Below are 27,047 nucleotides of genomic sequence, written 5' to 3' on the forward strand. Positions count from 1 at the left end.
TATAGGCAAAAGGAAGCAGTCAAGAATCAATTAGATATGTCTGACTACATAACCAATATTTTTTTATTATTTTTCAAATTATGATACTACATACTGGGGTAAGAGGTTATCATTTAGTGATTATAGTGAAATAACACAGTTAGAGCTTTCCAATCACAATAAAAAGCTTCAAAAACATTATGGCATCTGATAAATCTCTAAAAAAATAAAATAAAAAATAGCGACGCAGTGCATGCGACGTAAAAAACAATTAAAAATATAAGAAGTTTTATAAATCAAGCTGTTTTAAAGGAAATACTGAACAATAAAAAAAAACATATTTTTTGTTGAATTTAAGATAACTCCGACTCCGACTCCGGGTTATCAGAAATCTTCGGCTCCGACTCCGACTCCGACTCCAGCTCTTAAAATTTAGCCGACTCCGGCTCCGACTCCGACTCCAGCTGTTCGAGTTTTGACGACTCCGACTCCGACTCCGACTCCAGGTCCCCAAAAAGACCCGACTCCACCGACTCCGGCTCCGACTCCGACTCCGACTCCACAGCCCTGGTCCTAAGGGGTAACTTTTGTCCCTGATCACGAATCCGAGGTCCGTTTTTTGATATCTCGTGACGGAGGGGCGGTACGACCCCTTCCATTTTTGAACATGCGAAAAAAGAGGTGTTTTTCAATAATTTGCAGCCTGAAACGGTGATGAGATAGAAATTTGGTGTCAAAGGGACTTTTATGTAAAATTAGACGCCCGATTTGATGGCGTACTCAGAAATCCGAAAAAAACGTATTTTTCATCGAAAAAAACACTAAAAAAGTTTTAAAAATTCTCCCATTTTCCGTTACTCGACTGTAAAAATTTTTGGAACATGTCATTTTATGGGAAATTTAATGTACTTTTCGAATCTACATTGTCCCAGAAGGGTCATTTTTTCATTTAGAACAAAATTTTTCATTTTAAAATTTCGTGTTTTTTCTAACTTTGCAGGGTTATTTTTTAGAGTGTAACAATGTTCTACAAAGTTGTAGAGCAGACAATTACAAAAATTTTGATATATAGACATAAGGGGTTTGCCTATAAACATCACGAGTTATCGCGATTTTACGAAAAAAAGTTTTGAAAAAGTTGGTCGTCATCGATCATGGCCGTTCATGGTCACCCGCGACAGACACGGACGATGAAACAAAGAGAAACGCAAAATGTAACTTTTTCAAAACTTTTTTTCGTAAAATCGCGATAACTTGTGATGTTTATAAGCAAACCACTTATGTCTATATATCAAAATTTTTGTAATTGTCTGCTCTACAACTTTGTAGAACATTGTTACACTCTAAAAAATAACCCTGCAAAGTTAGAAAAAACACGAAATTTTAAAATGAAAAATTTTGTTCTAAATGAAAAAATGACCCTTCTGGGACAATGTAGATTCGAAAAGTACATTAAATTTCCCATAAAATGACATGTTCCAAACATTTTTACAGTCGAGTAACGGAAAATGGGAGAATTTTTAAAACATTTTAGTGTTTTTTTCGATGAAAAATACGTTTTTTTCGGAATTCTGAGTACGCCATCAAATCGGGCGTCTAATTTTACATAAAAGTCCCTTTGACACCAAATTTCTATCTCATCACCGTTTCAGGCTGCAAATTATTGAAAAACACCTCTTTTTTCGCATGTTCAAAAATGGAAGGGGTCGTACCGCCCCTCCGTCACGAGATATCAAAAAACGGACCTCGGATTCGTGATCAGGGACAAAAGTTACCCCTTAGGACAAAGTTTCACGCAAATCGAAGAGGGGTCGGGGCAACTTTTCCCGATTTCGTGTGAGTTGGTAGAGAATTACCCATGTACAGCAACGTAAAAATTATATTTCTCGCAAAAAATAAAATTTTTGTGAATACTTTGATATTTAGGAAACTAATGATGGCAAAACAACTGGGCAGGTGTATAATGCATTTTAAAACACTTTTTTCATCAAAATGTTGAAACCATGGCTCGTAATTTGAATTTTTATACTTTTTTATATTTTTGCCCCCCCCCCCCTCGACTTTGGTCAGAGTCGAGGGACATAAACTTCAAAAAATATTTGCAACGGCCTTAGCAAAATGGCGAAATAAAATACAAATCAAATACCAAGCATAATTTTTGAATTGTAGTTAGGCCGTTGCAAATTTATTTTTCCTTTCAAATCGGTCCAAAAAGTCAAGGGACATTTTTTAAAACATAAATGTAATCAACTGATTTAAAATGCATCTGAGTTCAAATTTGACAGAGAATGAAAAGATATAAATATTTGTAATTACATTTGTTGTCTTACCGTAGCACATCGTTTTTCCTTTAAAATATGAAAGCTTTTAAAAAAATGTCAATGATGTTTCTTTTTTTTTAAGTGAGGCAATAGCTAATAATATTTGTTATGGCCCTTGCCAAGGAAAAATTGGCACATGCATCGAAAGACACATCAATCAGAATTTAAAAAAATAAGATTAGAACAATTCTATAGCTTTTCAATTTATTAGCGTTTTTTTCTAATTGTGTTTACTGTGATTTATTTAATCTTCATCTATTCCTTATGTCTAAATAATCCAATTTGATTTTTTTTTTGTTTTTCGATAAAAGTCTCCATACAAACTTGGGAGCTTTCCATACAAAAGTGCTATGAAAACGTCAAACCCCTCATCTTGAGAAGTGATTTTCGGATCGATTTGGTATTTTCGCTGAAATTGTAGATTATGCTTTGTTCAATGAAAATTTTGTCAATGAAAATTTTATTAAATGAAATTTTCATGTTTTTGTTCCCAAAAAATAATTATTGCTAAACATTGAAATTTCCATTGCAAAAACAATTATTATCAATTCTAGAGTTTTTTTAAAAGGTCCTACAACCAAAGGAAAAATATGTATCAAAATCTGCAACAGTGGATTTACTGCAGAAAATATTACATTTTATAACAGTTTTTGCAGAAAGCTCATTGTTTATTTTTGCCCTAGTGCAAACATGTCAGCGATCTGCAGTTCTCACCAATACATAAATATGCTGAAGCATCCCATCGAAAGTGCTCAAGGTGAAGAATGTGCTTGTGCTCTATCCCTATCTTTTCATCAAGCGCTCCACGGCGCAGTGGTAACGCATCAGATTATCAACTAAGAAGTTGCTTGTTCGATCCTCGTTCGAGCATGTTTTTTCTCAATACCACCAAACCGCGGTCAGTAATGTCGATAATTGTGCAAAAAATGCATGAGGACAGAATTCATGCAGAATCTGATATACTTTCATGCCACCATGCATCACAATCATACGACCGCCGTTTGGGTGTACACATATGAAAGACAATAGCTTATAGGATTCAGGAAACATTAAATAACGTTTGTTGTTGTTTTTAATCACATAAGGCATTTTATTTTACAAATTTTGAATTTTGGGAACACACATCCAAAATAGACTCAAAACTTTTAGAAAAATAATATTTTCATGAATTTTTTTTGTTTGTTTTTTGTTCTGCTCCTTTTATTTCGCGTCGCGTGCACAACAAATGAAAGTATTGTACTAACATTCGTATCCACTTTCCCGTGATTGATTCGGCTAAGTTAGTTCGATTTGCGATGCGTTGCCTTTTTCGGCCACGGTGCAAGTAGATTCATTAGAATCATTTCGGAATGCTCCGCGTATTTTGCGTAACTTGTACTGCCAATTTATATTTTTATTTATTCATAAATTGCATTTTTATTCACGAATGGTTTAGCCATAGTCTGTTTGTCTTCGTCAACATTTGAATTTATTCAAAGGATCCCTTATTTCCACAGCCGGCTGTCTAATATTGGATCTTAAACAAATATTCGCGTCGGGATAAAGTGTTAAACATTCACCAACTAAATGACAACGGTCTCAACAGCAACATCTTATTGCTTGACTTGAGAATAAAATTCAATCTGATAAAAATACTAATTTCACCAATTTGACTAAACGGGAATTGTCTCAACAGCAGCATCCGATTGCTTGCCTTGAGAATAATAACCTAACAGTAAACTTCATTTATGCCAATGGTCGTATCGCTTGCTTAGGGCGACTCCCAGACCTTTACCCATCACAACTACCAACTCCCCGCGACACTTACGCAACCTTGTTGTTTAAATTCGATCAAATTTGGTCAAACGGTCAGTTTGATCAAGTTTCACAATAGGGTTGGGAAAAAGAGCCTGCGGTTTCGCTACCTTTTTCTAAGTAAGTTTAGCATCAACACTTCCCGTGCTCCGCATCCTTTTTCCTCTCCCGGTGAATGGTGGAGATGGGAGCGGCCGGCAATGGATGGCTTTCATGGTGCTACCTGTTCTGTTCTGGTAGAATTGGTTTTAATTCCCTCTAATCAATTTCTAAGCAACCTGGGCTGGACAATTATCACACATACATGACGAAATCCAGTCTGCAACCCGGTAAGATCACCATCTCCATGCGAATACGAATGCGAATGCGAATAATATTTTCATGAATTTTTTGATAATTCGGAAAAAAATACAATAGCATGACTGTTACAATGTAAAAGGTTTTTGTGATCAAAAATTTATAAAAAAGCTAGAAATTTAATTTTCGTTAACTAATACTTGTTTGAAGCCGGATCACACTTATCTGCATAAAAACTGTGTCCGGGTCAATCATCTGACGTATGTTGGATTGGTTATCGAAAGGAAAAAAATAATGTGATTTGATGCTGGATGTCAACTATTTCCTGATCTTTTGTGTGACCCATTTTTCGTAAGGAGTGAGGAAGGTACTGTCTTTTTTCAAACTTGCGTCCATCCTTATTCATCTATGAAAAAACATTTTCAAATAGCTGTGATTTCCACTAAAGAGATGATAATCTACAGTTTTGTTTTGTTATTGTCGATCCGACTTTTGGAAACTGAGATATAACTTTTCAAAAAATGAATATTAGGAAAAATTGATATTTCTGAGTGCTAATCATCATGGGAAAGGGAATTAAATTCTGAAATTTTGGTGAAAATCACTAAAAAATTTACGAAAATGGGCATATATTTGTCTATATTGAGCAAAAACTAATACTTTTTTTTAGGAACTTGTTATGCAAACAGTTTCTTACAATGTGATTTATTGTATTCATTGATTGATTCAAAAATGTTTTAAAATGTCATGATGTAATATGGCAGAGGATAGAACAAATATTTTTAAGCTATAAGGACGTTTTCAACACTCTAACATCTAGGTTCGAAAAAAGTATGAGTTTCAGTTTGTTTTACCATATAAATTTGCAACTCTTTTGAACCTCGGATGATGGAGTGTTGAAGATCTTTTTACAAAAATGCCAATCATTTAAAAATTTATCCATTATCCTTAAAGAGTACACAAAATTGGAAGTTGTTTTTTTTTCTTGTATAAGCAGATTAGAAGTTTTTAAAACTGTCAAGATAGTTTCAAAACACTTACTCATTGCTAAAATTTACTCTCCATCCAAGCAATTCTCAACCCTGGGGAAAAGCACCCACTTTTGCACAGGCGAGGGAGAGGGGGGGGGGGACCACCCGGCAGGTATAATTTTAGAGTTGCGAAACCAAGCTGCTCTCACAACCATGTTGCTGGTAGACCTTTGCCGTTGTGCCTTCCCCTTAAGACACACACCAAAACCGGCCCATCGTCCTGTGGCCAAGAGACCCTCTGCTGGCCGACAGGCCCGTAGCCAGGGGGGGGGGGGGCTACCGGGCTGCAGCCCCCCCCGAAATTTTTCCCATTTTTTTTTAAATTGTACTACCTTAAAAAAATCTCAAATCAATGATTGTGTGTTCTCTTCACAGAAATAATTTGTAAGATAGAGAATTAAGAATAGATTGATCAAACTAAGTAATTTGCCGGGTTCAATTTTCATAGATTATGGATCCAATATTTAAAAATTGAGCTACAGATTTGAGCATCGTTCCATTAAGGAACATCTCATAGTTTTAGCATTACATTGGTTAAAAAATTAAATCGGTCCAAATCTGGGCTTACTTGGGGCTACCCCCTGAAATCAAAGATTGACCCATCATGGCCTAAGTTCCTTCGAACTTCGGATAATCGAAACTTTGGATAATCGAGGCTTCGGTTAGTCGAATTCGGACTGTAAAATTAATAGCCCTTCTTTATTTGCATAAAACTCCTTATCTTTTTGAGGACCTTCATACTGTTATTAAATGATTTTTTCTACATTTTTCAAAATATACCATAATTTCTCAAAAATATTCAGATTTTGTTTTCAAACTCGAAAGCATTTAATATGAAGAACATTTGAGTGAATTTCGACTATTATCCGAAATACACTTCTAATTTTATTGTGTTGGTTTTTAGAATATGGTTAGTTACATATCTGAGACCTTAGAGAAAAATGCTTGAGAAATATCTTTGTGTATTTTTTATTACTTTTTCGTAAACCTTTTTTTCGAAACCACTCGTCCAAAATGCTTTCTTTTGGTCACATTTTTTAGTTCCCACCGTTCCTCACCAATTATTATTTAATATATCAAAAATTGAAAGATCAACTAAGTGAATCCTTATTATCAATTAATTTTCGCTTTGTGCATGAGCTTGCGGTTTTTGAAGCAAGAAATAAAATGATAAAAATATTCAAAGCGTAAAAAAATATAAGCTCGGATACAAAAACTTAGAAATTGAATAAATTAAACATCATTTTCAAATTGTTAAATTTATAAACTTTTTTATTTCTATTTTTTGGATTTTTTGGATTAGAGATTCATTTCAAGATTTTTAAATTTATTTATATTTTTAAATTTCTCATTTCTGGAGTAATTGTAAATAATTTCCAAAGTATATTTTTTTTAAAATAGCTTCACAATATTAATGGAAATGGAAGTCTAATCTACTGAAAACATTTTTTTTTATTCATAACTTATTTCGATTGAGTCCTTTTGGGAGCAGCGACCAGGTCGGTTCGGAAAACAAATTTGAAATGTTTTTTCCTGCGTTGATAATCATGTTTGGGCTCGTTTAAAAATATTTAGAGTTTTTGTAACATTTCGCGGATTCGCCGAAAGTTTTTTCCATGAAAAAAGCTTTTCACCATTAGCTAGATATTTTGAAAATTAATGATGCAAAACAACTGTACTGATTTAACGTGTGTTTTGAAACACTTTTAAAATGATAATACCATGGCTTGTAATTTATTTTTTTATATTTTTCCATTGTTTGCTCTACCCTCTCGACTTTGATCAGAGTTTAGTGACATAAACTTCAGAATAATATTCGCAACGGCCTAATTTAAGTTTTTAAAATTTTACAACTTTAAAATTTCAAATTTTTTTATAATTTTTGATTTCAAACATTTTGGTATAAGACAAAGAAATGCCAGAAATCAAAAATAAAAATAATAAAAAACATCAAAAATTTAAGATAACAATCACACAGAATAATTAAAAATATCTGAAATAAATAAAACTAAAAAAATCCCAAATAAAAAAAATATCATTTTAAAATTAAGATATTAAAAAAAATCAAAAAATCCATTAAATTATGTTTTTTATCTTAATTTTTGATGCTTTAAATATTTTTATGTTTGAATTGTACTATTCCTCAATTTGCTTTTTTTACCAGAAAATTAAGTGAATATTGTAATGGTTTTTCCCTTATTTTAAACTTAATTCTGAGCAAAATATAAAATCCATCCATAACATATTCGGCATTTTAGGATTCTGCGTTTTGACAGTCAGCTTCATGAGGCAATTCTTCAATTTTAGCGAATACATTTTTTTTCAAACGTTATTTTCAGTCGCAATTCAAATAAACAAATTAAAATCTCATCAACACAAATTGTACCCGAGGAAATATCAAACGCCGCTTTTTGTTTCTGTTCCTGTTTCAGCTGCGTACTGCTTAAGAAAAATCTTTTCGCAAACCTTTTCTTGAGCATTTTTTTGTATGGAGTTTTAAGAGTCTCCGTACTACAGGACATTTTTTTTTTAATTTTCACTGAATGTAAAATATGGTTCTTGTAGCAAAATTCAGACTAAGATTAGATTTACATGAAAAATATAATTGATTTAAGAATTATTACATATAGATTTCTTTACTTTTAAAACATCAAAAATTGAAGATTACAATAACAAATGATAATTTAAAAAAAAATCATGAATTTCAAAAATAAGCAAAAATTTAAAAATAAAAAAATTATAAAATAATTAAAGCTGAAAATATCCTAAATTTCTGAAAAAATAAATTTTTATCATTTTAACATAAAAATATTCAAAAAAAATTGTTCAAACATTTCAATAAATTATGATTTTTAAATCTTAATTTCTTGATGCATCAAATATTTTTAAGTTTGAATTCTAGTGCAGACTAAGATTAGATTTACAGGAAAAATCTGATTGATTTGAGAATTCTTACATAATGTTTTCGTTCTTTTTAATTAGCAAGGTTTCGTAAATATAAAATTTCTAAACCATAAAATGTGCAGGATTTTGTTCCCAGAGTCACATCGATTTTATTAAATGGTTACAATCCTATATTATTATTTTTATTAGTTAAATCCCAGAAATCCAAAAAGGATTTCACTAGTGTTTTTTTTTTCTTGTAAAATCATATTGGTTATCAACACTTATTTGAAAAATTAATTCAGTTTTGACAGTAATTTCAAAACAAGAAATAAGAAAATTGAAGATTTTAATTTGTTAATCGTGTTCGCATTTATATTTTTTATCGTACAAGTTTGTTTTTTATTTCTCAGGAACTAATAGACCAATCTCCAATGGTTCTTAATCTTTACACGGTAAGAACAATACAAATTTAGCTTGAAGTTGCTGTTATATCATTTTCATAGAAAATACCTGTTAAACAGTTTGTCCACTATTTTCAATAAATTGGATAATGTTATTTTTTTGTGTTTTGATGAAACAGGCACTTTAAAGCTTATTGTGGATTTAATTGTTTTGTCGATAAAAAAAATAACTTCTATGAATTCAAAGACTTTTTAATATTTTGACTCTGGATATCTCTGGATAATAATGTCAAGCATTTTTTGAAACTTTTTTGTTTAAATTTTAACCGTTTATCCAATCGGAAAATTTTATTTTTAATTTAATTTTTTTTTTAATTTCGAAGATAAGCAGCACTGAAACGATACATTGAAATTTTATTAATAAATTACTTTTAGAAATTAAGATCGGATTTATATTTTTTGTTGGCAATTTTTTTTATTTTATTTTTGCTCAAATTATGGACCAACTTTTCAGAGTATGTAATGAATTTGAAAATGGTATTTAAGCGAAACATTAAAGTTAAACATGAATCATTTTAATGTTTAATGACATCAAGGAATATCAAACTTTGATGTTAGTTAGCTTATTTTCAAAATGGATAGATATGCATTATTAACAACTTTTCCGGTGAATAAATTGGTGTTCAAATTTAATTTCATCTAATTTTTTAACATATTAAAATTAAACACAAGCACTGATTTTTTTTCTTGAAATCTATTTATTAACAAATATCCATTATAGGCCTATAGGGTCGTCCAATTACCACGGAGACATTTCAGAAGCCGGAATTTCAAATTTCATTCAAATTATTTATTTTTGAGATTTCCAGGAGCTTCGAAAAATATGAAATGACTCCAATAGCTTAGAATAATTAAAATAAAACATTGTTAAAGTTTGTTTATAAAATTTCAAGAAAACAAATATTTCAGTTATGAGTTTCATGTTGTGCTAGAAAAAATGAAAAATTTCAGATGAACCATCACAATGATCACACAGCTGCACATGTAAATCCAGACGGTTTAAAATTTGATAGTTCAAATTTACCAGTTTGTTCGTGGGTTTTTCTCTCAGTATAAAGTACAAAAAACATAATACTTATGGTTAGATAAATCGATATTTTTTCAGGATTTTTTTTGATTTCAAAAATTTGATTAAAGTTATGTACCGTCAGTGGGGGTGACATTGGGTCTGGCGGGTGAGATTGGGTCAAAGTGATTTTTGACGGATTTTACCATTTCTCAGGTTCTTCTAAATGAAAATGAATTCTGTTGAAAGGGTTGTGTAGGGGACATCTTAAGATGACTTCGCTGAAAAAATCTCGTTCCTAGAACAAATCCTGTTATTTTGGCAGCTGTCTAAAGTTGGGGTACGTTTTTGGCCAAAAATGACCTCTCGAAAAATTATTTTTCTAATATTTTTGTTAGAATTGCTCGAAAACTACCCAAATGTTTGAAAATCTCCACTTCAAACATTGTAGCGTGTCAATACGATTCCCTCGAACAAGAAACACTGTTGGATGACTTGTTTTTACCATATCGTTGTATTTGAGCATCATTTTAGTTTCATTTGACCCAATGTCACCCCTTCTAAGGGGTGAGATTGGGTCAATTTTCAAACAATAGGCATTTAAGGTAGTGTTCATCAAAATCAACCATATTTTAGGGAAAATGTTAGTAAACTATCTAAGAACAAATCTACGTTGAAAGATTTTCGATGTTATTTAAATTGTTTTTGTTATTAAGAAAATACGAGAGGTGTATCGTTTTTTGACCCATAGTCACCCCCACTGACGGTATATCTAAATTTAGCGAAAGTTTATCACGAAATTCGATTACAATTAAATAATTCAAGAAAAATTGTAAAAAAATACTTTCTTCTTTACTCCTTTAATACAAACTAGCTGTATGAATAAAGAGAAATTTTTGACGAAGGAGTTTCTTCAATAAAGACATTTAAAACTTAAGATGAAAATGTTTGAAATTTTTTTTTGCATACTTTACTTTACAATTTTATAATTGATCTCGATAATTATACCACAAACCAAGTGATGGTATACATGATTTGCTGATTTCTATACTCTTTGAATTTTTGCACCCCAGCCCCCCCCAAACAAAAATCCTGGCTACGGCCCTGCTGGCCGAGAACACCGACAACGACAACAGTATATCAAAAGATACAAACCGATCGAAACCACATCAAATATGGCCTCGGTGTGTGTGTGTGTGTTTGCCTTTGGAATGGTCCAGCGAGTTGGCCAAAGAGAGTGCGCGACAATGTTTATATGGTCAGCTGACCAAGTTGGAGGCAGGAAATTCTCTTTCGTGGTAATGCACAGGAAGAAATTTTAAGAACAAATTTTAAGAACAATTTATCTCTGACATCTGCAAAAAACAGGTGTAAACAGTTTAAGTTAACGAAAATGTAGTTTTAGAGATTTCAAACTCAACAGAAGTTGAATCTTCGAAGACTATCCCAATCATTTTTCTGCGTGCCAATCCCCCCTGGTTAAGAGGACCCCGATCGAAGCAAAGGGCACATTTTAGTACCGGCAAATCTTGTTTCCTCCACCACAACTGCCTGGCTGACCCTACTGTCCTCTGGGCCTAGTGGCCACCAACCAAGAGCCAGGCGGCTCTTGGCTCACAGCGGGACGTCCGTCGACGGGCGCGACGTCTTGTCGGAAAATTGCATGGCGACCTGTGACGATGATGACGACGACGGTGCCTGCTTGGATCGCAAAACGGTCCTCGGCCCCGTTGGTCTTTGGAGAAATTCTGGTTTTGGTTTCACCGGACTCGTAACGCGTTGTTGATCGGGCCGAGAAGCAAGTTAGTTTATGCACTCTCAAGGGGGAGTGGAAGGTCAAATGGACAGAGTGCATGAGATATAAAAGAGATCAGTAAGCATAACGATAAAACCGTTTTTTTCGGGCAGCAAAAAAAAAAACGAACAGAAAATTTTCGAATTTGATTTGAAACATTTAGTACCGTCATCTGGGGCGAATTGGGACAACAGTCTGAATAGGGACAGCACGTTTCAGGGCAGTTGAAAGTTTCAAATTTGGAAATGGATGTACACATTTTGTTGCTCTGAATCTGGTCTATCAAAAACCACTCAAAAATATCAAAATATTAGGCTGCAACATTGCTAAAACAGCTGTCCCAATTCACCCCATGTGTCCCGATTCACCCCAGATGACAGTAGATGCATTTTATCATTTCGATGATATCATTTCTGAAATAAATTAAGAGCATTAGTTCCTAAAAGAGCATTTTCCAAATATTTTTAAATTGGTGTATTATAAAATTTAGTAATTTAAATTTACTGGTATTCAATTATCATACATGAATTTGTCATGAAGGATCATGGATCTAATCATCTAAGACCCAACTTCGCCTCTAGAAGAGCATTTTATCTTCAAAAAGTTTTTCGTTGAACAAAAGTTGTTTAAAATAAGCTTCTAAATACGGGAAAAATTAGCTTCTAAATTTCGAAAAAATGGCAGAAGAGCAAATAACAATATAGTGATATCCCGTGAATGTCGAAAATGGATATGGATTTGTTTTGTTTTGGCCAGTTCCCTTGCTTTCCATTATATATTTTTTTCGTGATTTTAAATTTGATGAAATTTGATCGCCGATTCCTTATGTCCAAAATAGGCATTTTTCATCATTCGATTCTACATACGAAACAAATTTAGTGGCTATTAATATAGGTGTGCCAATTTCTGATCGTATTGTGACTTCGGCAAAGTTATAGGTTATGCTAAGGACTATTCATGAAAAATCAGAAAGAGGCACAAAACATGAAATTATTGTTTTGCTTTTTATCCCTTTCCCTCTTTGATTTGTCTTTTTTTATAATTTAGTGGACTTTAAATGTTTTTGAAATTTGCAATAATTTTTATTACTTGTTAAATTGAAATTAAAGTCTTTTAGTTTTTTAGTCCATGTAATTACCTATCTTTTGACCTATGGGAGTATGGGTGTTGGAGGCTGTTGCAAAAAGATATTAGGGTTTTAAAAAAATCAATTTTTGACAGTAATTTGCAAAAGCTAAGAGAAAAAGTCGAACCAATCCTGGATGTCTATGGCACATTTTCAAGTGCTTCAAAATACCTTTCGAATGCATCTAAGAGAGTTGGAATTGATGAAGTTTTACGGAAATGCGAGCAATTTTAAGATTTTTTAGGTTTTTTGGACCTCAAACTTCAAAGCTCGTTTTACCCCACTTCCCTTTGTCGTAGAGGGCTCATATTTGGCATGAGTTCATCTCATGTATAGACAAACAAACGCTGAAAGTTTCATCCAAATCGGAGCACCTCGATACGACCTCTAGAACAAACCGAGCAATATTTACAAATACTGCCTCTTAAGCATTTTTAGGGTAAAATTTGTCGTTTTTTTTTATTTTGTTCAAATTAAAAATATTGTGCCTATCCACATTTTTTACAGAAGATTAAAAAATATATATTTGTTTAACTAATTTATTTCTTCAACTATTTTTGATTCTACCTCCTAATCTCAGTGCTATGACCGAACATTATGACAAATGAGTATATTTAAGTGTTGCTAAATTAGCCCTTATTTTTCCTATATCTATAGTATCTATTGAACAGATTTTTAATGTCTTTGTAAAATTTTCTCAAATTTTTTTTCACAATACTAAAATTTCAAGAAGACTGAAACGTACCATTTTTGCCTGAAAATGGTACGAAATTTAAATTGTGGTTTGAAATCCTGAAAATATTTTTTTTCGAGAAAATGTCAAAATTTTACAAATGTTGTATTTTTGACATTGAAAATTGGGTAATAGTTTAGAAAGTTAGGCCAGTGCAAATTTTCTTACAGGTTTTTACAAAATGTTCCAAGAAGTGTGCAAAAAACAAAGATTGGTATACAATATTGTTTATAAACAATATTTTTCAGTGAAATAAACTTGGACAATCGATTGTCAACTACTTAGAATAGATACTTTGTATAACGACTTTTTTTTGTTGTTTTTATTAAATAGGACACTTTTGGGCACTATACAAATTTTACGTTTGAGTCCACATATCGGAAAAATACGCAACACTTTAGGGGAACATATATTTTTATGAAATCTTTAATATTTTGTAAATTTTGTGACAAAAGCATAACTGTTTTAATGTATAATGCATTTGTAATTCCTTTTGCTTCGAAATTTTGCGGCTTGAAACACGAAATTCAGTTTTTTCGCACCCCTCGACCGGGACCAGAGCTGAGGGACAACAACTAGCCTTATTATCACTCGCCATCGCTCAGGAATTCTAATTATTGTATTAAGTGTTATTATTTTGTAGGCTGAGATTTAGCCCTGTGAATTTATTATTGAGAAATTTATCCCTTATTTTAGATGAAGATTGAAAGTATTCAATTCAATTGATGACAGATAACATTAAATTTAAAAAATATTTTTTAGTTTTCCTATCATACCTATCTTATTGTAAAGCGAAAAAGACAAAGAATGTTTTTTTATTGGATGGATTTTTTTTCGTAACTTTTATTTCATGTTTAGGTTTTTATTTAAAATTATGATATTTTCCTTATAAGATTATAATTTCTCAATCTGTCGTTTTTAAAATTGAATTAAAACGGTTTTATGATACAACTTATCATTTTATTTTTTAATCATACAACTTGAAAAAATAAACATTATTCTATTTCTAAAAATTTAAAAAAAAATCCAACAAAATTGGAAATATTTTTTAAAATATTAATTTGCCATTAGTCTAAGCCAGTTCCTTTTAATATTTTGAATACAAAACAGGAAAAATCTTACATGAAAATTGTTATTTTGACGATAAAAATGTAAAAATTGAGCCAAAAATGTTTTGCAGACCGCCACAGATCTTCTGTTTTATGAACAAAAGAAGAATAATTTTGCCCCACATTCTCACCAACATCCAGTACCATACTTCAAACGTAGCTTCCCCAAGTTAAAACAAGTAAATAAAAAGTAGAAAAAAAAGATCTTCACCCGTCTTTTCCACCATCCGTTCTCACTTCGGTGCATGATTTTATCGCTCAAATTCTGATGCGGTTTTATTACTCATTACCAGGCCATCCAAATCGTCTCTTGAAAATAAATATCCCTATTAAAAAATGGTAGTTGTTTTATACGAGGAGAAGGCCGAAGAGAGCAGCAGCAGCAGAAAAACAAACGACTTCCCCCTTCACTTGGCTTAAGGTGAGGTGGCTCAACCGCCACGTGTATTATCTTAAAATGTGTGATTATAAGCCTACAGCAGCAGCAGCAGTGGTTGCTGCTATAATAGAGTCGACCAAATTTATGGCACTCTTTTCGATGTGGGCGCTCGAGTGGTTAAAACGTGCAATTAAAAGTAAATTGTAACCATAATTTATACTCGCCGTGTCGTCGCCAGTGATTTTTGCTTCTTATCTTATTATTTCCACCCTATTTATTTTTATTTTGACAATTCAATTGCCGGCCTGTTCTTGTTCGAGAGCAGGTTTACATTTGTTATTACACTGAAAAAATCGCCAGCAAACAGGAACAGTGGACTAACATCATAAAAATATTTATGACTGGTGAAATGGCAGAAGAAAAGACAAACAAAACAAGCGAAAAAAAAAACTTTCAGCTCTGGCGGAAAATTGACAGTTTCGGTAAATTACCTGGGATTCGCGATAAATAAAAAAATGAACGCGAAATTTATGGCCCCCTCCCGCGGGGCAGTTCTTTTGTGAATACCGAAACGAGCAGAGAAAAAAAACCCGGCAGATAAATTGCACTTGTCAATATTTGCGTACATGGAAGTTTATGTCACTGACTGACGGACGCAATCGCGAGTGAGGTTTTTTTTATCGCATGTTTGCTGCACTTTTACTGGGATATAAATTTTGATTTTTTGTTTCAACAAGATTGGAAAGCGGAACTGATAGCGCGATGATTGGAATCGAATTATTTCTGCATGGGCTCGGCAAGTTAAGAATGGCAATGGGTTTTTTTTTTATTGATTGTAGTTATTTAAAAATGGATTTTGCTCTTAAGAATTTTGATCCTTGAATTTTTTTTTATAAGAAAATAAAAAAAAATAATAATTTTCGTGTTTACAATGTCGATTTAGAGCAATTTATTTGTATTGTTTACTTAGACATTTGACCAAAACGCCCATTTTGTATTATTCCATACAAGTCTTCATACAATTTTGGCAGCTGTCCATTAGGGTGCCCAGAATATGGGACTTTTTTCAAAACCTCGCTCCACAAGCTGAATACTGTTCCTGGAGCTATTTTAGGACTCTGGGCCAAATATGAGCAAAATCGGCCATTGGAAATTGAATGCTCTACAACTTTGTAGAACATACCAAAGCTGTAAAACTCGATCCTGAAAAGTTATCAACGATTTTAAAAAGTCATTTTTGTATGAAAATATTTTTTTTCACCAACTTTAGGCTCGAGTATCAATGGGTTAATATCAACCAATTCCGCTCAAAATTTATCCAGGTGCTTAAAATAACCCAAAGCCCCGTTTTCCGCTTGTGGAGCAGGGGGTCATTTTTTCTGGGCATCGTACTGTCCATACAAATATGGTGCGACCGTTGTAAACTTTTTTCCAAGTTTATGTCACTTCCAAACCCTGCAATATTGACTCGAAAAAAATAGGGGGCTTCGAAAATCTTTTATTCAAAAAACATAAAAATTGCAATTGAAGAAGTTGAACAAAGCTCATACATACATGTAAATCGGCAAAAATGTCAGAGGTTGGTATTAGCACACACTAAAACTTTTTGTAAATCTGTTTGCAGAGCATTAAAGTATACATTTTCAATTATTAACAGAGCAAATGTGAAGACATTTGGATGTATCATTGCTTTTTTAATTTTTCGTTTTAAAAATCGTCTTGGGTTAGTGCATTATACAAAACTTTTAACATTGAAAAGATGAAAAGCCTGGCTGGTACCAGCAATTTTTCGAATTTATATTATTTTTGCCGCCCCCCCTCCATCACCCCTACCCTGTTCAATTTTAACCAAGGATAAAGTACACAAACTTTGAAAAACATTTATGTCGGCCTAACTATTTAGAAAATGAATAGAACTCAAACCTTGCATAAACAAGAAACAATTAAACTTTTCAAAGAACTGCTCCAAAGAAACTTGAGACAACATTAATTTGATTTTATAGAATGGAAAATCTAACAGAAATACTACAGCATTTTTTGGAAACAATTCAGGTATCTTTAGAATATGTTCAATTCAGACTTTTTCTCCAAATTTTTTTGAAGAATTACTAATTTTTTGAAAAAAATACTACTTTGCTTTGAAAGAACATAAAACTAAGCTTGGATTTATAAGAAATCCCAGTAAGAATATAGAGCTCATTAAAATAATAAAAATAATAAAAAATAATCTAATTTCGAGCACAACTTTCAAAAGTTTGAATCAATAAGTATCACAAAATGCTGTACACATAATATTTTTTTTAGTAAAGTTTAATGTCTTTTTCCGATCTGTGGTCCGAAAATTTAAACTTGCCAGAAGTCTCAAAGTGACCTGTTTGACTGAAAATACAAAAATAAACGTTATACAATGTATTCTAAATAGTTTACAATCAATTGTACAAGTTTTCAAGGGAACTTATTTTCAGCAATAATTAAAATTTGAAACAGTGGGGTTTCATCATGATTTCTAGAACAAAGTACTAACTATTTGTGGTTTTTCTGACAGTTTACATGCTTCAGATCCAGACCCTATTATTAACTCAATAGTGATGAAAATGCACTTTCAATCTTCGTCCATCCTACCTTTTGTCCTTTTGTCCGTTAGACCTTAGTTTTTTCGACCTTGTCCCGCATCCTCGAAAAAAGAGTTTGTATTTTTTTTGACAGGAAAAATAGGGTTGTTTTCTAAACGGGCAAAAATATCCAGCAATAATTAAATTAATTTGTAATCGAAGCGCCCTATACAAAAATTTTGGAAATTGCATTGCTTTGAGCTGAACAGCAGATAAAAGTGTGATTGTATTGTATTCATGCTTGCTTTTAATAAAAAATAAAAACGTAGAGAGTAGTACGGTGCAAAAGTACGCACGGGGCAAAGGTACGCACCGGTCTTTTTGATACTTAATTTTTACCTAAAAAGCTTATATTCGGATTTTCGACTTATTTTAGGGCAAATTTTATGCGTTTACAAAAATAAAGTGAAATTTTTTAAGTTTGTGCAAGTTATTGAGAAAAGTAACTTTTTGGCCATTTTGATCTCAAAATCAAATTATTCGCTCTACATCATTGCCTTGGCGTTCTCGATTGCGAGATTCCTACTCGACACTAGGTGTCCGAAGGCTTGATTGTTAAGGCAATTGCAAACCTCTTTTTACACCTTAGCTTCCATCCACCTCGGGATTCGAACTAACGACCTTTGGATTATTAGTCCAACTGCCTACCAGCGATTCCACCGAGACAGGACCCAGGGAGACGACTCCTACACCTGGACTGAGCTATCGACCTAACCCTCTAGGTTAGACCGGGGCCTACATTTACTTCCCCGTCCGACGGAAGGCGTGATCAGACAAATCTCGTCTCGAAAAATGCCACCGGGACCATCTGGGATCGAACCCAGGCCGACTGGGTGAGAGGCAATCACGCTTACCCCTACACCACGGTCCCGACTACCATTTTGATCTAATATTTGAAATTTACGAAATAAGGCATGAATATTGCAAAATATTTGCAACGGTCTTATCCAAGAATAATGTAATGTTTTTTGAGCAAATTGATTTTTTTGTGATATAGTGTAAACATTTATTTTGAATTCCTATCGTCAATTCATATGACTGTGCTGAGGATACCATAGCCATAAGAATTATAATTTTGGATTTTTCAATACAATTTTCGTTTCAATATTTGAAATTTGTATTAACCCATTCTCGTGGCGCAGGGGTAGCGGCTTCGGCTGCCGATCCCGATGATGCTATGAGACGCGGGTTCGATTCCCGCCTTATCCACTGAGCTTCTATCGGATGGTGAAGTAAAACGTCGGTCCCGGTTTCTCCTGTCTCGTCAGAGGCGCTGGAGCAGAAATCCCACGTTAGAGGAAGGCCATGCCCCGGGGGGCGTAGTGCCAATAGTTTCGTTTTTTTCGTTTCGTTTCATTAACCCATTCAGGCCTGAATTTTCAAAAAAATATTTTTTTAGTCAATGATGGGTAAATGATTGTTATGACCATACAAAAATTATAGGCTAATTTTGAAAATTTTGATATTTGGGTCATATATGACCCATCAGGCTCGAAAGGGTTAAGATGGTCAACCAAACGATGCAAACTGGCTTATTTGGTCACAGTGGAGGCCTTCAAAAAGTTAAAGTCTAATGAGGAAGAGGTTTGCTGACTTAAGTTCACGAGAAGCAGTTTCCACATACCCCGTAACTCACTATTTACTTTCGCATTACCACCACTTTTCAGATCAACGAACAAATAAATTAACGATAATTCTTGGTGGGACGTATTCGTTTTGATATCATTTGTATAAGGATAGCTGATAGCTTACAAATTTGTATAGAGATTTCAAAACGGATTTTTTAACAAAGGCACAGTTAAATTTTAGGGCAAGTTTTAAGCTTTAACAACAGTTGGCAAATTATTTATGGACTGATGACTCTTCCCCAAGCCAATTTACAACCATTTATAACCTATCAATTCACTTTTCTATTGTAGACTGATCGTATCTCCACTGCTAGAAAGCCAAAACATTTCTGCACTGCTGTTCAGAAGTGATTCATCCTGATCGGCTCCATACGCGATACGCGATACACCGGCCAATCCTTATCTTATCAGCAGATTCTACCCACAAACAGCAATGTGCGCGTTAATCCCACTTTCCGCCCTTCTCCCCCGAATCCGGATCCAGGCCTACCTCCCCTGGGTGTTCGATTCAATTAATTTTATCGTAATTCGCGGTCGGGTTCCGTGATTTGGTGCCGTTGTTGTCTGTGTGTCTAGATTTCCGATTGCGATTGCGACGACGACGACGACGAGTTTTTCTTATCAGGGCCCTGGCGTGGCCGACCCTGGGGCCGAGAAGAGGCATTCCACAGTCAAGTTCGATCTGTGCGCGCGATGGCACCTCCAGTTTGCGACATTTCCTTCGAGGACAATTCCCACGGGGTGTTCCTGGCCGGGCAGACCATCGTCGGTCAGGTGGACATTCAGGTTCCGAAGGCGAAGAAAGTGCGTAGTGTTTACCTGCGGTTGACCGGCCAGGGCAGCTGCAAGTGGGCGGAGACGCGGGAAACCGGTTCTAGTGCGGTGTTTAGTTCCCGGGAAGAGTACGCCGCGCACACGGTGGTCTTCCTCAGTGGGAGTTCGAGTGAATCCAGCGAGGAGGTGGAACTGGGTGAGGGATCACATCGATATCGGTTCTCGTATCGGTTACCTCCGGAATGTCCCACGTCCTTCGAGGGGGACTTTGGCTATGTGCGGTATACGATTCGGATCGTGTTTGAACGTCCGTGGAAGTATGACCTAACCTATAAGATTGCGTTTACGGTGGTCCAACAGTTGGATCTAAACCGGATATCACCACCCCTGAACGAGGCTATCGTAAAGGAAAACATGCGCCAATTTAGCTGTGGTCCCTGCCGATCGGCTCCCATGATCATGACGGTTTGTGTACCCATGACCGGGTACGTCCCCGGTCAGCTGGTCCGCGTAACCGTAGACATTATGAACAAAAGCCGCAAGGACATCAGCGAAGTGAAGCTCAAGCTACGCCGCCAGGTGAAATATCTCAGCCAATCCCCCAGCGAGCGATCCAAAACGGTATTCTGTACCCTGGTCAAGTACCAGTGCAGCGGAGTCGATCGGGACCGTTCGGCAGGGTACGAACGTCGGTTGCTCATACCACCGGAACCCCCAACCCGGTCCAGCACCATCATCCGCATCGAATACTTTATCGAAATAATCGCCAAAGTGGTGGGACTGCATGCGAGTCCGCGGGTCAAGATCCCGATCACCATTGGGACGGTGCCGTTGGCGAATCTTAACAAATCTCAGGAGCAATCGTCGGTGGTGGATGGGAATCCGCTTTTGAGGGGCGTGTCGACGACGTCGGTGTCCAACCTGGCGACGCAGCATATGGCGTCGAGTTTGCAATCGTTGAAAAGTGAGTTTAAAATCATCGGTGTAAGGCTTGTGATGTCCACTGTGAACAGTACGGTGAAAGTGATTTTGAAACTATAATGAGATGAGATGAGACACATGGGGCGAATTGGGACAGCTGTTTTAACCTTGTTACTGCACAATATTTTGATATTTCCGATTGATATTGGATAGAACAGACACAAAACAACAAAAATAGTGCATCGTTTTCCTAATTTGAAGCTTTAATTTGCTCTTAAAACTGCCGATCTCCCGATTCACCTCAGTTGATATTGAATGTTTGGCATAATATTGAATGTTTGGTCCTTTTGAAATGTTGAAAAGTCTTGATTCAAAAACTTTCAAAATATTGTTTTCGAAAAGATCGGAAAAATCTACAAATGAGCAATTCTCAACGGAATCGGTCTTTTTTATTTAATTTTAATTTTTTATTTTTTAATACGGCTGAAACTTTTTTGGTTCCTTCGGTATGCCCAAAGAAGCCATTACAAAGTTTGCAACTGTCCATACAAAAATGATATGTGAAAATTCAAAAATCTGTATCTTTTGAAGGAATTTTTTGATCGATTTGGTGTCTTCGGCAAAGTTGTAGGTATGGATATGGACTACACTGAAAAAATATGATACACAGTAACAAAATTTTTGGTGATTTTTAATATCACTTTTTGTCACTAATTTGATTTGCAAAAAAACATTATTTTTATTTTTTTTCTGATATGTTTTAGAGGACATCAATTGCCAACTTTTCAGAAATTTTCAGAATGGGTAAAAAATCTTTAACCGAGTTATGATTTTTTGAATCAATACCGATTTTTTCAAAAAATCGAAATATTGGTCGCAAAAATTTTCAACTTCATTTTTCGATGTAAAATTGAATTTGCAATCAAAAAGTACTTAAGTGAATTTTTGATAAAGAGCAATTCCAGCTCAAATCAGGAATTTTTCTGGTACTTTTGTACCCGACCCTCTCCGATTTCAATGAAACTTTGTAGACATGTTATCCTAGGCCTATATAAGCCATTTTTGTGTATATGGAGCCAATAGTACTCGAAAATAACATTTGAGAAGGGCGTAATGTATTTAAATATTTTTGTATTTTGTAATTTAAAAATTACTGTATCTCGAAGCCGTTAAGTCGTATCAAAAAGTGGTCAAAAGCAAACTTGTAGGAAATTGGACGGGCTTTCTGAAAAAAAAAAACACTGAAACAAAAATACACGCCACATCTATGAGATTTTTTTATTTTTAAGTCTAAAACTTAAATTTAAAGGTGATGTCACGATTTTTTTTCGTTCAAAATTTTTGAGGAAATAGCCTAAAATGTTACCAAAAGACTGACGAAAAATGCAGAATGGTATGTCTCTCCTAAAAAAATACAAAAATCATTTACTAAAACTGTTTTTTTTTTTGAAAAGTGGTCTAAACGTCAAAATTTGTAAAAACCGGTAGTGGGAATCGATTCTCCACACAATTTTACATAAAAGTCTCCTTATTGACCATTGTCCTATGTCCAATCCTTGGGAAGATACAGCGGTTTTAAAAATAAAAATGTTGAAAAAACGGGGTTTTTGGTGGTTTTTGGCAATTTCTATATGATAGAATTGATTTTTCAGTCTCGTAAATATTTTTACCGGAAAGCTCGTCCAATTTCCCATAAGTTTGCCTTTGACAGCATTTCAATTGGATGTAAGGGCTTACAGATATAAGCTTAATTACATTGCTAATAACTGAAAACAGAATATTTAGAAGAAACCAGGATAGTAAATTTGCTTACGTAAATATAAAAACGATATGAATCAAAAAGCTGTCAAAGGCAAACTTATGGGAAATTTGACGAGCTTTCCGGTAAAAATATTTAAGAGACTGAAAAATCAAGTCTGACATATAGAAATTGCCAAAAACCACCAAAAACCTAGTTTTTTCAACATTTTTATTTTTAAAACCGCTGTAACTTCGCAAGGGTTGGACTTAGGATAATGGTCAATATGGAGACTTTTATGTAAAATTGTGTGGAGAATCGATTCTCACTACCGGTTTTTACAAATTTTGACGTTTAGACCACTTTTCAAAAAAACAGTTTTAGTAAATGATTTTTGTATTTTTTTAGGAGAGACATACCATCCTGCATTTTTCGTCAGTCTTTTGGTAACATTTTAGGCTATTTCCTCAAAAATTTTGAACGAAAAAAAATCGTGACATCACCTTTATATTTAAGTTTTAGACTTAAAAATAAAAAAAATCTCATAGATGTGGCGTGTATTTTTGTTTCAGTGTTTTTTTTTCAGAAAGCCCGTCCAATTTCCTACAAGTTTGCCTTTGACCACTTTTTGATACGACGCAACGGCTTCGAGATACAGTAATTTTTAAATTACAAAATACAAACATATTTAAATACCTTACGCCCTTCTCAAATGTTATTTTCGAGTACTATTGGCTCCATATACACAAAAATGGCTTATATAGGCCTAGGATAACATGTCTACAAAGTTTCATTGAAATCGGAGAGGGTCGGGTACAAAAGTACCAGAAAAATTCCTGATTTGAGCTGGAATTGCTCTAAAGTACACGGTTTTCAAGTTATAGCCATTTTAAGGTAACTTTTTTGAAAATAGTCGCAGTTATTATTTTTTTAAAATAAGTGCCCATGTTTGCCCACCTTTGAAAAAAATATTTTTGAAAAACTTAGAAAATTCTCTATATTTTTCTTTTTTGAACTTTGTTGATACGACCATTAGTTGCTGAGATATTGCCATGCAAAGGTTTAAAAACAGGAAAATTGATGTTTTCTTATAAGACTATAATAAGACTTTAGTCTCACCCAAACAACCCACCATTTTCTAATGTCGATATCTCAGCAACTAATGGTCCGATTCGTGAAATTTTCCGATCTTTTCGAAAAAAATATTTTCAATAATTTTGAATCAAGACTAACATTTCAAATGGCCATTTTATTGAATGTTTGGCCCTTTTAAATTGTTAGTCTTGATTCAAAAAAATTGAAAATATTTTTTTTGCAATTCCGTCGTGAAACTACTTACTTTTCCTGTCATTCTTGAACGACGAAATAGCCTACTTTTCTGTACCAAAAATAACAAAATCGAATAGCAACACTTTTCAAAATAAATGCTGAAAAGTAACACTTTTCAGCACTGAAATGGGTGCTGAAAAGTTGAACTTTTCAGCACTTGTTTCAAAAAGTAACACTTTTCAACATTTTTTTGATTTAAACGATTTATTGACAAAATACATGATAATTTGACTTAAAATTTCACTCAATGGGTGTTTTTCGGAATTGCAAAAAATGTTGTATGGAACTCGTTGCAAAACTTGATTTTTTCAGCACTCTTCGTATTTATCCAACTCGGTGAACCTCGTTGGATAAATGTACGACTCGTGCTGAAAAAATCCTCTTTTTGCAACTTGTTGTATAAACTACTATTTCGAAAAGATCGGAAAATTTCACGAATGTTTCATATTTTAACATTGTAAATCGGACCATTAGTTGCTGAGAAATCGACATTAGAAAATGGTGGGATGTTTGGGTGAGACTTAGAAAACAATTTTCCTGTTTTTAAACCTTTGCATGGCAATATCTGAGCAACTAAGGGTCGTATCTACAAAGTTGAAATAAGCAAAATATAGAGAATTTTCTCAGCTTTCCAAAAATACTTTTTTCAAAAGTGGGCCAACATGGGCACTAATTTTAAAAAATGAATAACTGCGACTATTTTCATAAAAGTTACCTTAAAATGGCTATAACTTGAAAACGGTGCACTTTATCAAAATTCCACTATAGTACTTTTTGATTGTAAATTCATTTTACATCGAAAAATGAAGTTGAAAAATTTTTACTGCCAATATTCAGATTTTTTTGAAAAAATCTGCATTGATTCAAAAAATCATAACTCGGTCAAAGATTTTTTGCCCATTCTGAAAATTTCTGAAAAGTTGGCATTTGATGTCCTCTAAAACATACCAGAAAAAAAGTGTTATTTTGCAAATCAATTTTTAGTGGCAAAAAGTGAAATTAAAAATCAAAAAAAATTGTATGGAAAATTATACGAACGAACTAATGATGCAAAATGGCTTCTTTGGGCATTCCGAAGGCACCAAAAAAGTTTCAGCCGGATCAAAAAATACAAAAAAAAAATTGAATGACCGAAATCACAGAGAATTGCTCAAATGTTTCATTTTTTAACATTGATTATTGAAATAAACATCGAAAACTGCAAAAATTTCGGTGAAAACAAACTTTCGGTGGCTATATCTTGCAAAGTTGCTTTTTTTGGAATAAGTTGCATCCAAATAAAAACTAGAAAAAATAAAGAAAAACATGAGAAGCTTATTCAAACATCGTATTGCTTAAATGCAGAAATCCAATGTTTCAAGTGGGATTGTTTAATGAGTCTCTTTGATTCAAATTAATCTAGAAATAATTCCAAAATTCTTCAGGTTAATCCCAAGTGAATGTGAAGATATGCTCTTAGCTATTTGTATTGAATCCCAATCTGAATTATTAATTGGCTACAAAAATCACAAGATCGTGGAATGGTTGCACGCTGCAATGGATGCTCACTCACTCTTCAAATTTGATAAATAAGGTAAAATCAATTGAAAAGACCAGGAATGAGATGGATTTCGAGTAGTTGGTGCTCCTTTCAAATATGCTTGCAGATGTAGTTTGCATGTTGTGGAGCATCTTTCTGAATTTTACCCAATGATATCGTAGCTGCAATAGATGCACCAATTTTACCGGCAACTATAAGCTCAGTCTTGATGAATAGACCAAATTCATTGGAAAGACGTGAGATTTGTAGTGGTCTAACGCTGTAGAGTGTGGATGTATTGAATATATGCTTGCAGATGTTGTTGATAAAGCATGAGCAACAAGTGCTATTCGATTTCGTAGTTCCAAACGAAAAAGTGGAAATGCACTAGAACAAGTACTTAAGAGAACGTTCTTACAAGTGGTTTAGAACTCTAATTGGAAGATATGCTACATTCGTTAGCTCTTAAGATCGTGTTCATCCGAAAAATAGACAGAACCAGAAACAAATTAAATTGAGAACGCTGGAAGGCTGATTCTGTCAAGAATGAGCAAATTTGCTGGGTTTTTTATTTGGATGACACGTGGTACAGATAACAGTTGTCTTATTGTTCTGGAGAATAATTATGCTGAAATTTTTTTTTTGTATTACAAAGTTTTCTTATTTCTATCATAGAAATATTTTTTTAATGATGCCTACACAGTAAAAAATGGTGTGAATTTGGAAGATGTAAAATTAGAAGGTTTAAAATTACCTCTTTTATGATGTAATATTACCTCAGTTTAGTCTGAAAAAGTGGTTTTACAACGGAATATTGGTAGCACATTTTTTTCTGACATAAAATATGTACTCATTCCCAGAAGTTTTATTACTGTGTTACCTAAATTCAGTACACTACAAGTAACTTGACCTTTCCTCTTAATTTTCCGCCAGTGCCCCACAGCTTCGAGGAATCACCGAGCCGGGCCGCCATCGACATCCAGGAAGACGACGAGCAGCAAACGCTAGGGGCCAAACCGTTTGCCCCGCGCTATCCGGTGTACAAGTTTGGGGAGGGAGCCCCCTCGACAGCAGCCTCAACAACTGCAACCGCAACATTAACCACAACTCCGATAACCCCAGCAGAAATTACGACAACTGAACCGGTGAAAGGGTCAAATGGAGTGAGCTGATCCGAACATAGTGAAAAGTGACGCAAATAGCACTTGTCGATAAAAGTGATGTCAGGAAAAGTATTTCCTAACGAAACGGTACACACTCTTGCTGCACTTAGTCTTATCAGTAGACGTTGGACTTGTTGCGCTGTGACGAAATGTTTGCCGAATTGGGCTTCAAGTGTAAAATTAGATCGAATGTGATACAGTAATGGTGCTGTTTGAGTGGTTGCAAATATAGTAAAGCCCCGCGTACAATAGCTGAATGCTAGTTATAAGAGTTTTCAAAGATAATCTTTGTTAATTTTGCAATTAAAATTGAAAATACATAAATTTTATATTGTTTTCTAATTATTAAGGTTTTTTAAGGTAATGAATTGCCATATTTTCACAAAAAAGTTCCCGGTGGCTGCATATTCACAAACTCATGCTCATGATGAGTGCACTCTATTGAA

General features: G+C 34.1%; 2 protein-coding genes across 8 annotated transcripts in view; one reads left to right on the forward strand and one right to left on the reverse strand.

Annotated features, from left to right (window-relative positions):
- Positions 1 to 27,047, reverse strand: part of LOC120412632 (uncharacterized) — a 106,381-nt gene that overhangs the window by 58,579 nt on the left and 20,755 nt on the right. The window lies entirely within an intron of this gene.
- On the forward strand, positions 19,755 to 26,943 carry LOC120412618 (arrestin domain-containing protein 17-like). Its single transcript, XM_039573168.2, has 2 exons — positions 19,755 to 20,895; positions 26,372 to 26,943. The coding sequence occupies exons 1-2, from the start codon at positions 19,851 to 19,853 to the stop codon at positions 26,608 to 26,610; spliced, it is 1,284 nt and encodes a 427-aa protein (XP_039429102.1). The 5' UTR covers positions 19,755 to 19,850; the 3' UTR covers positions 26,611 to 26,943.

This window comes from Culex pipiens, chromosome 3, assembly GCF_016801865.2.
Source record: "Culex pipiens pallens isolate TS chromosome 3, TS_CPP_V2, whole genome shotgun sequence".
NCBI classification, from domain to species: Eukaryota; Metazoa; Arthropoda; class Insecta; order Diptera; family Culicidae; genus Culex; species Culex pipiens.

What these genes read in the sequence shown, in the direction of transcription:
- LOC120412618 (XM_039573168.2), top strand. Translation starts at nt 19,851, where the DNA reads ATGGCACCTCCAGTTTGCGACATTTCCTTCGAGGACAATTCCCACGGG. An exon ending in GAGTTTGCAATCGTTGAAAA is followed by an intron (nt 20,896 to 26,371) that starts GTGAGTTTAAAA and finishes ATTTTCCGCCAG; the next exon opens with TGCCCCACAGCTTCGAGGAA.